The 13,478-nt window shown below is 45.3% G+C and overlaps 1 protein-coding gene across 1 annotated transcript in view; it reads right to left on the reverse strand.

Moving 5' to 3' along the window:
- Positions 1 to 2,286: 2,286 nt before the first annotated feature.
- The window catches only part of SVOP (SV2 related protein homolog (rat)), a 95,739-nt gene continuing 84,547 nt past the window's right edge, over positions 2,287 to 13,478 (reverse strand). Inside the window, exons 12-16 of the mRNA XM_006870432.1 lie at positions 11,675 to 11,782; positions 7,238 to 7,349; positions 6,299 to 6,380; positions 4,501 to 4,590; positions 2,287 to 2,493 (exon numbers count right to left, since the gene is read on the reverse strand). Coding sequence (XP_006870494.1) covers positions 2,287 to 2,493; positions 4,501 to 4,590; positions 6,299 to 6,380; positions 7,238 to 7,349; positions 11,675 to 11,782 — 599 coding nt within the window. The remainder of the gene's footprint in view (positions 2,494 to 4,500; positions 4,591 to 6,298; positions 6,381 to 7,237; positions 7,350 to 11,674; positions 11,783 to 13,478) is intronic.

Below are 13,478 nucleotides of genomic sequence, written 5' to 3' on the forward strand. Positions count from 1 at the left end.
CTGAAACTATTGCCCTGAGATCATTGTTAAACCTTAAACCAAAAATGGCCCCTGAAGTCTTCATTAAACCAAACAACAGTTCCACTTCTCTGCCTTGAGCTTTGGGCTCTTTTAAAGAACTAGCTGTGTGGGATGAAATTGACAAGAGCAACTCAAGAGATTATATAGGAATTTTGGGGGACAGTGAGTCTATGCCAGTGGAGGAGGAACAATTTGGAAATGGAGGGGGAGAATAATTACACAATTTGAAGAATATAATCCATGTTATGGGATTGTACATGGAGAAATTGTTGCATCAATGTTATGTTTTACTGCGTATATTTTCAACAATGACACAATTAAGAAGAAGCGTACCATAGCCTACAACTGCGAGTCCCTCTACACCAGCCCCTGGAAAGTTATTTCTATCCCCAATTAACTTCATTATCCCCTGTCTCCAGCTCCACTGGGTAACTTGAGGGTGGAAAGAGCTGACATCTAGCAAAGTCTGTGACCAGCTGGAAAGGAAAATAAAGACAAGCAAAGGCTCTGTGTTACCCCAGAGAGCTCAGCAGCCCAGAAGTAATGAGCACCACAGTACTCATAGCTCAAGGACATCTGGATGCCAGAGAGGCGGTTCTACTACGCCATATCCTCTCTGATTGCGTGGTTTTGGGGTAACTGCATCTGTGACCCAGTAGTTAAGAGACACAGCTTTGCTTGCAGTCCACCTAGAAATTGAACCTGAAGAAGTCAACCCTTCAGAAGACAGTATGGTCTCCAATGGACGAAAAGTCATAATGTTGGCAGTCAGTCATGTTATTTGCCCCATTATTGGAACATAGATGACCATACAAAAGCCAAATGACCCGGAATGAGATGACTTTGAGCGGACAAAACTCCCATGGCCCTTAAGCTGAATTGGCATGAGAACATTATGACAAAGTAATAAATTTGGGTCCTTGCAATGCCCACCACCAACATGTTTTAATAAGAGATGGATGTACACATTGAGCTTCCTTGTAATGTTTACTTCAAGCAGACATCTCCAGGCAGAGGGACAATCTTCTCTGATTTTTTATGGGAACTGGCAACCTCCTCCCTCCTTCTGTAGGTCCCCCACTTACATGATGGGGAAAGGTTCACGTAAACTGAATCCTGAAGGTAGATGCTGAGACAGAGCTCCAGTCCTTCTTTCCAAACTAAACACACAATTGATGCCCCTCTCCTGCTTTGAAAATGTACATGTCATACATCTAGGCATTTCCTCCCCTTCCCACCCCATAGCATCCCTGACATCCCAGAAACCATCTCTATGTAAAGATTACACCTGGGCAGCCTAGCAACCAGGGAGGAAAGAACAGCTTTGCTTCTGGTAACCTGACCCCGTGGGGGCATATGATTGGTGGAGCATCTTTTCTGTCTCTCTACCTTTTAAGTCACCTACTCATGCTCAAAACCCAAAGTACCAATGCTTCATAGAGTCAAAGAGGAAATCTGAGTAAACTGGTCCAGGAAGGAGCCAGAAAAGAAACCCAAAACAGCAAATGGCCTTTGCTGCTTCTGAAGGGGAGGCCCTACTTTGTCTTTGGACTTGAACCTCACCTCTCATCAACTTCACTCCCCAGTTCCTGGGGTAACAATTTTCTGAGGTTGTCATCTTCTGTAAACCCAGCCATCCCAATGGCATATCTGAATCCCCGAAGCTAGAGACAACAACTCTAGCAGAAGGCTAGGAGACACTTGGCTCAGGTTCAAATGCATGTCCGTCTGCCAATCATCACTACTCAGGCCCTGGGAAGGCAGACAAAGATGCCCATTAGAGCATTTCTCAGACCCAAGGAGATGCTTCTTAGGCCACACCCAGTCAACTGCAATATCAAAGAAGAAAGCCTTGGGGACGGGTGTGAGAGAAGTGACAGAACAGGTGGATTGGTAGATGGCAGATGTCACTCACCTGGGTGGCCTGGGCTGTATCTACAGAGATCATTTGTTGTTGTTCACTGAAAGTGTGACCAGCCAGTTCTGGGTGGTATCATTAGATCCTCCCAGTGGGACTTTTCCCACGTGGATCCACCCACTCCCTCCACCCACCCCACACACAGAGAACTCCCCCAGAGTCAACACCTTCCGGTCCCCAAGTGGATCTCGATGAATATGAGCAAATGGAGTCAAGACACAAAGCCCTGTGGGTCCAGGTCATTCTCTCAGGTTCTTGGTGGTGGCAGTGACAGTTGGTGCCCCAGCTGGGCTCCACCAGCTCTCTGGACGCTACAACCTCAAAAACAGCTCTACCCTCTGCAGTTACTACTCCTGTGAGCCAGAGTTCGACCTGGGGACAACCGTCCCATGCGTCCCTCGGCCAACCATTTCCTGGCCCCACTCTCGGTGGCTGGATTCCTGCAGTCCGCGACCTTTGGTCTCGATGGGCAGAAAGCAGGAGGCCAGAGCGGCCAGGAGGCAGCAGCTGCTGTAAACAGCCAGAGTCAGGTACACAGAGGATTCCAGCATCACCTGGGGATGGAGACAGACACAGGTAAGAACATCCTTTCTGAAGCAGAGCACCGCCAACCATCAGGAGTCAAAGCACTTCAGGCAGTTATCTCATCCAGGCCTCCAAGAACAGAGATCTCTGAGAGGAAGGTACTTTTTCCCCAGGCTCAAAGAGGATAAGTAAGATACCAGTAATGGTTCATTTTCAGTTTGTGTGTCAGATTAGCTAGGTTATGATTCTCAGTGGTTTGGCCAGACACTGGTCTGGTTGCTATTCTGAAATGGAATGGAATGGAGTGAATAGAGTGGAAAATAATGTAATACAATTTGTAAAGCAATTGTAATATGTTTGTGGCTAAATGCTGTTAATTCTGACTCATAGTAATCCTGTATAGGGTTTCCAAGGTGCTGCTGTTGGATTTGAACTGCCGACCTCGTGGTTAGTAGTCCAGCGCTTATTCTACAGTGCCATACCAGGACTGTAATACAATGTGTTGTTGTTAACTAATGCCGAGTCGATTCCTACTCATTGTGATCCTGTACAGAGTGTTTCCAAGGAGCGGCTGGTTGGCTTGAACCACAAACCTTGTGGCTCAGTCCAGTGTTTACCTGATAGCACTACACCAAGAGTCTGTTGTTGTTGTTGTTAAGTGCCCTCGAGTCGGTTCCGACCCATAGCGACCCTGTACAGGGTTTCCGAGGCTGTAAATCTCCCGTGAAACAGCTGGTAGTTTCGAACTGCTGACCTTGAGGTTCGCAGCCCTATTCGTAACCAGTACGCTACCAAATATAATGTAATTCGTAATGCAATATAATGACGTTCTATGATGTGATCAACCAATCAGTTGAAAGGGGTGTGGCCTTGGGAGTGTGGCCTGTGTCCAGAATAGATATTCTGGCAATGTGTGTGTGCGCGTGCGCTCGACCCCCCTCCACACAGGCCTCATCACCTGACTTAATGGATTTTAGGACATAAACCTGCAGAAGTGTCTAATCTGCCATCTGACCTGCAAATCTAGGACTTGCCAGCCCCCATAATGTCATGAGCCATTTCCTTGAAGTCAGCCTCTCTCCACACACACAAAATGAAACAAACCAAATCCATTGTCATCACGTCGATTCCGACACAGAAAGACCCTATAAGGACAGAGTAGAACTGCCCCAAGGGGTTTCCAAGACTGTAAGTCTATACGGAAACAGACTGCCACATCTTCCTCCACTGGGTTCAAACCGCTGACTTTACAGTGAGCAGTCAAGTGCTTAACTATACTGAGCCACCAGGGAACCAGTAGGTGAGATTGTTTGGGGATAAACTATCCGGAGCCCCCAGGGTTTTCTACACAAAAAGTCCTTACTTTGATTTCCAGCTTGCTTCCTATTTCCCATCTGTGTGGCCATGAGCAAGTTCAAGTTCCTTTTCTCTTCTGAGCCTGTGTTCTTATCTACAAGCAATATTTCTTCTCTATAGGGTGGGTTGTTAGGATACCATAGGACGCACTTGCAGAAGACTCAACCTAGTCGCTGCTAGTAATGATTTTGTAAAACCACCCCCTCTATATTTGGGGTTGATGATTCAGTGTATAAAAATTATTAAAATAAAACGCCTTAGCCCAGGAATTGAAAATGCCTGATTCTAAAATGTGACATTCCAAAGGAATACATAAGACTTGTCTGTCCCTAGTGCTTCATCCTTTGTCTAAGGTTAAATTTGCCACTGCAATAAACACTTTCGTCAAATAAAACTTAGAAACTGAATTCAGTGAACTTTCTTTGTTCCTCTGATAGGTCAAAATACCTCAGTCCTTAAAAAATGGAAGATGTAGATGTGACTGCTAACTTTTACAAAACATAGATAAACTGTTCACTGAGACACAGTTAAAATGGACAGTTAGGGAGTGCTGAAGACTGTCCATTTCCCATGCATGCGTAAGTGATTAAACTTTTTTGATTCTTCATTTGATGAGACTGAACTGATTTTGCTTTGCACCTGCCACAACCCCCGTGTTTGGGTAACAGGGTAACACCTACCTGAGCAATGAACGGCGTGATGAGAGCACCCACTCTTGCCATGCCACTGCAGGATCCCAGGCCCAGCGCCCGTGTCGCAGTGGGGTAGACCTGAAACACAGCAGCCAGCTGGGGACTCCCAAAAATTTGCCCTCCTCCCCAGCTCAGGCCTGACAGGACAGTCACCATGGGCAGTCCTGAAAGTAGGGTGATCCCACTAAAGGATGGGAAACTGGGTGGGGATTCACAACCCTCAGGAGATAAGAATTCAACTGAGGCTGGGCTGTGGGGCAGCAGTTGTTAGAAAAGGATTTGTGTCAACTAAGCTGGGCTAGGATTCTCAGTGGTTTAACAGTTAGGATGTAGTTATCATCTCCATGGTGAGATCTAATAGAATACCATCAACGCCATGAAATGCGCTGCTGTGATCAACCCTCATCTGATGTCATTATCCAATGTGTTGTAAATCCTTGCTTCTGTGATGTTAATGTTGGATGCAATCTATAGGATTCAGTTGTATCTTAAATCAATCTCTTTTGAGATACAAAAAGACAGAGGAGTGAGCAGAGCCCAGAGGGCTCCACTGCCAACAAGAAAGAAGATTTGGAAGTGGCGAGTGTCCTTTGGTTCTGGGGTCCCTGTACTGTAAAGCTCCTAGATCCAAAGGATGACTGATGCCAGGACACGTGGAAGATTCCAAGGAATGATGGATCTACAGATGCTGAAATAAGACAAGGACCATTCTCCAGAGCCGGTGTTCTGAACTCGGACTTCTAGCCTTCTAAACCGTGAGAGAATACATTTCTGTTTGTTAAAGCCATCCACTTGTTGTATTTCTGTTATAGCAGCCAGTGCTAGAGAACTAAGGTGGTGGGAGACCCAGTATGGGGGTCTGCAAAGACCCCTCCCCTAGGCACTGCTGTACCATTAGGCCTCAAGCCCTACTCTACCTGCCACTTGTCATTAATAGCACCATCTTCTCTTACTTTCAAGGACTTTCATAGGAACTGGGGTTTAAATGTCCACATCATTTTCAATTGTGGCCACGTGACTAGTCTCCTCCATGCATTGTGAGAAAGGCTGGGCATCTTCCCATCATGAGCAGTCGTTGGCTCTGATTCACAGCAACCCCATATGTGTCAGAGTAGAACTGTGCTCTGATCCTCTGGGTTCTGGTTGGGTTCAGCCAATGGGAAGTCCCGTTGGGAAATGAGAAAGTAAGAGGAGGGAGGGGTTGGGGTATTTATTACTATGGTCCCTCCTTTGTAGGTTGCTTCAGACTTAACATGTCTCTCAAACCCAAACTGTCTCCCAAAACTCAGGAGCAGCCCCCTCCCTCTTCCCATTAGGTCTAGAGTGGTAACACTGCCCAGCCACCCTCACCCCACTGCAAGCTCGGGGGTGCTGCTTTGCCCCAGTGTCCCTCAGCCCTGAGCTACCCTACTCTAACTAGTCTCTTCATTACACTCTTGTCTATTATCCTGTTTGACTGATGGATACACTGACGTATGTTGGTATCTGCACAGAAAAATCTGGAAGGATATACACTAAACTATTGGAGAAAGTTGTCCTTTGGATGTAGGGGATATGAGGAACGTTCATTGCTGGTTTTCAGCAGTGCTGTAACATTTGGATTTTTAGATTAAGCATACATTTTTATAAGCAGAAGAAAACCATGGGAAAATGAGTTAAAATATTAAAGGGTTTCACAGTCGCCATACAGACTCAGGGGCACATTTTCATTCGGAGGAACCCAGTTAGAATGTTTCTGGAGGACCCCTAATCCCCGGCCCCAGCTGCTCCCAGACACCCCTCGTACCTCAGGTGTGTAAACATAGGCCGCTTGGAAACCCCCAGAAATAAATGCTCTTGCAACGAAGAGAAGCATAGTGAGGACATTTCTAGATGGGGGGCAGAAAACAGATGTGCAGGTATTATTCTGTGAACTTGTTTTGACGAAGCCTAGGCAATATGTGCACCCTAGAAACTGGCAAAGACCACCCCCCACAGCATACACTCCTGCAGGTATGCAGGCACATATTCCAGTGCCATCTCTAAAGGCCAGCTTTTATAAGTGTTTCCTTCCCCAAACCCCAGGTTGAGAAATGGACACAATCTGAGGTGCTCAGATTAGAGGTAAGATTGGAGGGAAGCCCTAGAAACAATCAAAAGCCCAGACAGGAACTTTCTCAGCTGAGCTAGGGAAAGAAACTTCAGTCCAGTATCCCTAAACGTCAGTGCCATCGTTTCCAGAGGTGTCCCAGATGCCAGTATTTCAGGGTCCAGGCTCTGTATCCACCCTTCCTCTGGCAAGGGTCAAGTTCTGATCAAGTTTGGTCTGGAGACCCTCAGAGTTCAAGAGAAATATGAGTCATTTCCGCATTTTGAGGATGGAAAAAAAAAAATCTCAAAACAGGATTACAAAACAGGGTCTATTTTAAATCTTTCCCTTGGACAAATTAACGCGTTAGCACACATATACATTAAACAGCTACATGCCTGGTCTCATTTGGAGATATCAAAAGTTTAAATGTGATGTCATCCAAGTGAGACCTGGGCCCAAGTGACCTCCCGCGCAGCCCCCCCCCCGATCTTCTAGTCAGGGTACACAGCTATGCACCTCAGTTCTAGCACGTGACTAGCATGGAAGATGGATGAGCCTCAGATAACATCAGGGAGGTATGCTCTACAGGCTGCAGGCCCAAAGAGCCACCTAGAAATACACTTTGGGACCAAAGAGAGCTGGCTTATGACTCACCTTCCAACACACATAAACAGCGAGAGGCTGCAGAGGAAGAAGATGGTGAAGCACAAGGCCATGGTCTTCCTGCGGCCCAGACGGTCGATGATCCACAGAGTCACGAGGACACCTGGAAGGGGATCAGGGGCACTGTGGAGGCAGCCTCTGATGAGGCCCCAAGAACCCCACCTCCCGGTCTTCAAGCCTTGTGCAGTCCCCTCCCTTTGAGTGAGTGCTGGACCTTCTAATCCAAGGAATGGTATGGCACTTCGAAGCTGAGGTTATAAAAGATGTGACTTTGCTTGCTGGGACCTCTCTCTGGCTCTTCTCAGATGTGTGCCGTGATGGAGGGTCACCTGACAAAGAAGCCAGGACAGCCTCTGGCCAAGAGCCAGTGAAGAATCTAGGCCCTCTATCCTACAACCCTCAAGAAAAGCAAATGTGGATCTTGCCCCAGAGGAGCTTTCACAGGAGACTGCCAACACTGGGCCAACACCTCAAACATAGTAGTGTGAGAGATACTGAAATAAAGGCCCACTCCCAGATTCCCGAGGCACAGAAACTACAATAGTAAATGCCTATTACTTTGAGCCACTACATTTTGGGTTAACTGTTGTTGTTGTTAAGTGCCGTCGAGTTGATTCCAACCCATAGCGACCCTGTATAGGGTTTCCAAGTAGCTGCTGGTGAGCTTGAATCACCAGCCTTGCAGTTCAAACGACACTGCAGACTGATGCATTAGCCCACAGCACCACAACTAGTTCTGCAGGAATGGATAACCTAACAGGTAGTAGCCAAAGAATCTGAATAGTGGCATTCACTACATTCAGGTGTGATACCTCAGCTGGAAGTCAGACACGACTGAGTTCCAAAGGCTTTGTCTCACCTATATCTAACTCGCTGTGTGGTCTTTTGCTAGTCTCTTGCTTTCTCTGAGCCTGTTTCTTCAAATGGAAAATGGGAATAAATAAAAACAACTCCCTACCTCAGTAGAGGCCGTATAGCATGTTGTTAGTACTGCCAAGTTGTTCAGACTCATAACGACCCTGTATAGGGTTTACAAGGAGTAGCTGGCAGGTTTGAACTGCTGACCTTGTGGTTAGCAGTCCAGTGCTTTACCCACAGTGCCACACCAAGCTTGTTAATATTTAGCATAATTAAAATTTAGGCTAAACACTTTTACATCTATTATTCTGTGTAATCTTCAAAACTCCCCTCTTGAGGGTTAGAAATGTAAAGGTGGACATTTTGTAGCAAAAGGAGGGGAGTGATTGACTTTGCAGTCCAGGAGCGGAGGTCCCTGAAACCATCAAGGAAGACGAGCAGAGTGTGGTACCCTACCTAGAAAAGCAGTGACACCAGGGATGGAGGCAGAGATGACAACGTGGAGAGATGGAGTGGCTAGGAACTCTAGACCCAGAGAGGGAAAGGGGCTGTGTGCTTATGACCGAGGGGCAAGCTTGCAGGGTATGCCCTTTGTTTGGTTGATGATGCATGGAGGGGATTGTAACCATGGCAACGAAACAATATACACTAGGATGAATGTAAAGCTAATGTTCTTCCATGTAAACTAGCACATAATTCACAGTAAGATATTTTTTAAAATATCTTACTCCTCTAGAGTAAAAGTTATTCAATCAATAAATGAAGTGCCTACTACATGCCAGGGATTGTTCTAGAAGCATAGATGTGTTGGTGAACAAAGAAAAATAGCAAAACAATTACCCTAATAAACAAGGGGAAAAAAAAATTCGAGTTTGAGAGGTCAACTAGTTATTCCTCGGGAATTGTATATAGGGTCACTGAGTCAGAGTCAGAACTGACCGGAGGGCACTTAACAACAAGGGGAGTTGCCAAGTGAATAGTAATGCTGAGTTTAACTCTCAAGCCTTTCATCTTACACAATAAGCTACAGGGAAAAGGTTTTAGAAGAAAGGTAGTGGAAACAAGAGTGAAGGTTCTGGGTGGGGTCACGGTTTTTATTTCAGCTCTATCAGCTGTCTTTACGTTTCCAGAGAAGCAGCATCTAGGACAAGAGGCAAGCACAAGATGGTCACTGAGTAGGAAGTGAGGGAAGGAAGGGTGCAGAGTCCTGGTGTGGCGCTGTAGGATAAGCACTCAACCACAAGGTCGGCGGTTCAAACTCACCAGCCACTCCTCAGAAACGCTATATAGGGCTCTACGAGTCAGAGCCAACTCAATGACACTAAAACAAGAAGCAACATCGAGCCAGTAAGACGCCCTGGTGGCGCAGTGGCTAAGCATTTGCTAACTGAAAGGTCGGTGGTTCAAACTTACCAGTCACTCCATGAAAAAAGATTTGGCAGCTTGTTTCCATAGATCGCTGTTGTTGCTGTGCACCATTGAATCAATTCTGATTCACAGTGATCCTGTTTAGGGTTTCTGAGAATGGCTGGTGGTTTTGAACTGACAAGCTTGTGGATGCCAGCCAGTTCAGTGCTTATCCTACAGCACCATATCAGGGTTCTCCATAATATTGTTGTTGTTTTTAAGTGCTGTTGAGTCAGTTCTGACCCATAGCGACCCTGTATAGGATTTCTGAGGAGCTGCCGGTGAACTTGAACCGCCGGCATTGCAGTTCATACCAACTTTGCAGTCCAGCGCATTAACTGCAGTGCCACACCAGGACTCCCCCATAAAGATGGTTGTTGTTTTAAGTGCCGTTGAGTCAGTTCCAACCCATAGTGACCCTGTATAGGGTTTCTGAGGAGCAGCTGGTGAGCTTGAACCACTGAGCTTTCAGTTCAAATGGCTTTGCAGTCTGGCATCACCCTACAAAATCCTATGGGGCAATAACACATGAGATCACTATAAGTTGGCATCAACTCAACTACAGTGGGTTTCCTGGTATGAAGTAAGTTACCACTGTGGGCAACTGGTATGAACTCCTAGTAAGGGACTCAGGGATACTGTCTGCAGTAACATGAACCCTAGCATTTTCTCATCTAATGAGCAGGGAAGCTGGGGTATTTACAAATCAATTCCTGCAGTCTTTGGTTGAGGGTTACTCCCAGGTGTTAACTCCAGTGCCCAGGAGAAAGCCGTCAGTCCCAGAGAAGCAGATCCTGATCATTGCAAATTGCAGATACAGTTTCTGGTCTGCTGGGCAAGTGATTTCATCTTTCTGAGCCTCAGTGTCTTCAGCTGTTAAGTGGGAATCATTATACTACAAGATTAAATGAGATGGCATCTGTAAAGCATTTAGCACCAGGTCTGGTATATAAAGGAGCTCTAGTAGCATTGTGGTTATGACTTGGGCTGCTAATCTCAACGTCAGCAGTTCAAAACTACCAGTGGTAGTTGAGGCTTTCTGTTCCTGTAAAGATTTACAGCCTTGGAAACCCTATGCAGGATCACTGTGAGTCGGAACCGACTCCACACCACATAACCACCACCACCACCTGGTATACAATAAGCACTCAGTAAGTACTAGATGTTATTACTGTCATTGTTATTGTCATTACTTTTCAAGGAAAACATAGCTCACCTTTGCATTCTATGAGATTGGGATTTTCCACAGCACACTCATCTTTTCCGGTATGATTGGTTTGGGAGGCAATTCTCCACAAGTCTCAATATTTCTTGTGAGCAGGCCTTATGGGCAAAGGCGTTCGCTGCCCTTTTGTTCAGACTATAATTTCAAGGATGTTTGTATAACCAAAAGCGTTGGAGGACAGAATTCGTGTCTTTTTCTGGAGCAAAGGGCAGATTTATTTACTGACCCATAATTAAGAATGAGCTCACTCTTGGCTTGATATAGATTTGAATTCTCTTAGTTTGGAGTTCTTCAGTTGTGTTGCACAACCACAGCAGGTGTAGTACCTGTCTGGGCTCTTTGTTTCACTCCCATGGGACTTAGGGGTAAGGGGAATTGATGACAATATACTGCTCATGCTACTTGCTGTACCATGAACAACAACTTCCTTAGTCTCCCACCCAGGAGTCTCATGTCTCCTGCCAGCATGCACACAACTGGGTGGGTACATTTGTTAACAGTCTTCAAACCCAAAACCAAACTCACTGGCAACCCTAGAGAACAGAGCATTACCGGCCCAGGGGGGTTCTGAGGCTGTGTGGCGCTGTAGGATAAGCACAATGTTGGCAGTTCAAACGTACCAGCCACTCTTTGAAAACTCTATACAGGTTTGCTATGAGTCAGAACAGACTCACAGCACTTAACAACAACAGTGTTAACAGAAGCAGACATTTTTTTCTCCCACAGAGTGATTTTGGGTAGGGTAAAAGCTCAAACCCCACCCCCCTTCACAATTCTTGCAAACTTGTAGCTAAAGTTGAAGGGGAAAAAATCCACTGCTCCCCTAGAAATGAGATTTGCTTTTGAATAACAGCAAATTAAGCCAGCATTCACGAGGACACCAGCAGCTCTGTTCTCAGGTTTCCCTGCCCCAGCCCCACCTCATATAAGTGCCTTACCTGGGAACTCAGAGAGGGTGGTCCACAGCAGGTCCATGTAATCACCCTCATTCAGGTACTCACAGGCCAGGCTGCATTTGACCTCTACTCTCTTCTTCTGGTTGGAGACTTGTGGGAGGGTAGACAGAGAGAGAGAAAGAGCTGTGTACAAGGCTTATTTTTCTTTTAAACTTTTTACTGTGAACTGAGTGAAGGTTCACAGACAAGATCATCAGCTTTACATTCAATAAATGGTACACTTTGTTTCATCTCAATGATTACAATCCCTTCCCTGCAACAACAGTTATTCTACTTCTTTTCAGTGGCTCCTCATTTACATATTATATTTCACAAGTGAACAAAGCAAAAATACTTGATGTGCACATACAAAACAAAACAAAAAAAATGTATATTCATTTAAATATCCAAAGGATAAATTGTAATTGTCACAACTATAATTGTATAACTAAAAAGGGGGAATAGTTTATCTTTAATTTCAGGAACAGACGATCCTGACCATCAAGAAGGAAGAGCATGAGTACAGTATGAGATTCCTACCTAGAAAAGCAGTGACAGCAAAGATAGTGGCAGAGGTGGTGGCATGGAGAGACAGAGTAGCTGTAGACTCTAGACCCAAGGATTGAGTAAGGCTGTGTGCCTGTAGGCAGGAGGCTGACTTGCAGAATGTGCCCTCTGACCCACTTATTATTATTATTATTATTTAAGGTTTTTATTGTGGATTGAGTGAAAATTTACAGGGCACATCATCAGTTTTACATTCAACAAATCATATACCTTGTTTTATTACAATGCCTATAATCCCCTCCATGTACCATCAGTTAACAGTATTTCTCGCTATCCAATTTAGCTTTTTAAAAAACAAAACAAAACCCCACTCAGGCATATATAATAATTTACACTACCAAAGGTCACATTCTGTAAGTCTGCTCCTGGCCACCAGCTCTTAGTCCCTCTCTTAGTCCATGAATCTAGAGTCCTCAGTCGCTCCTCCTCTCCATGCCCCCATCTCTGCGCTGCTGCTTCTCTGGATAAGGAGGTCCCGCATTCTATTTGTGTGTTCCTCTCTTGATGGTCCTAGGGTCCTCTGTTTCTGGACCGTAAGATCAACCACTCTTTTTTTGTTACCAAACTTCTACCTTTACATTTGTGACGGTCGCGATTAGTCATGATAACAATTATTCACTATTAAATCTTACGAATCTTATCCCCATCTCTTTTCATCAGACCCATCTAGACAAGATGATAACTATTCAGTGGGGACTCTTTCTTTTCCCCCATACTCTTAAACCAAACTCCCTCTTGAAACCTTGTAAGCCAGTCACTTCATGCCTTTATTACCCCCTCATTTTAGGTAGCCAGTGTCTAAGTTGCCCGTCCCTATCTACCCTGTGTACAGGGTGGATAGCATTGATACTTGATGTGAAGACACTTTCCCTCTCTGGTATTTAGAGTAACTACCGCTCTGAGTATAGGTCAGGTTCATCATGAAGATGTATCTTCTGGCACTGTAGCTGTTCCAGTCTGCTTGTCCTTTCTAGTGTGAATGTTTTACCTCATAAGGTTGTGGATGGGACTCAGGATTCCACCTAAGGTCCTATACTCTGTAAAGGCTTTGCATGAGGCCTATTTCACAGGGCAAGTTGTAGAACCTAGTTATAGGCTGATGGCGGGTTTACAAGTTTTCTCTAATCATGTTTCCCAACATTCCTTTTTATCCCATTCAAGTGTCTATTTTACAATAGTAGGCAAGGGAAACTAATATTCATAAGGCAGTCAAGGATTTTAGTACTATTTACCTTCTTCA

Source organism: Chrysochloris asiatica, unplaced genomic scaffold (genome assembly GCF_000296735.1).
Source record: "Chrysochloris asiatica unplaced genomic scaffold, ChrAsi1.0 scaffold00142, whole genome shotgun sequence".
Taxonomy (NCBI): Eukaryota; Metazoa; Chordata; class Mammalia; order Afrosoricida; family Chrysochloridae; genus Chrysochloris; species Chrysochloris asiatica.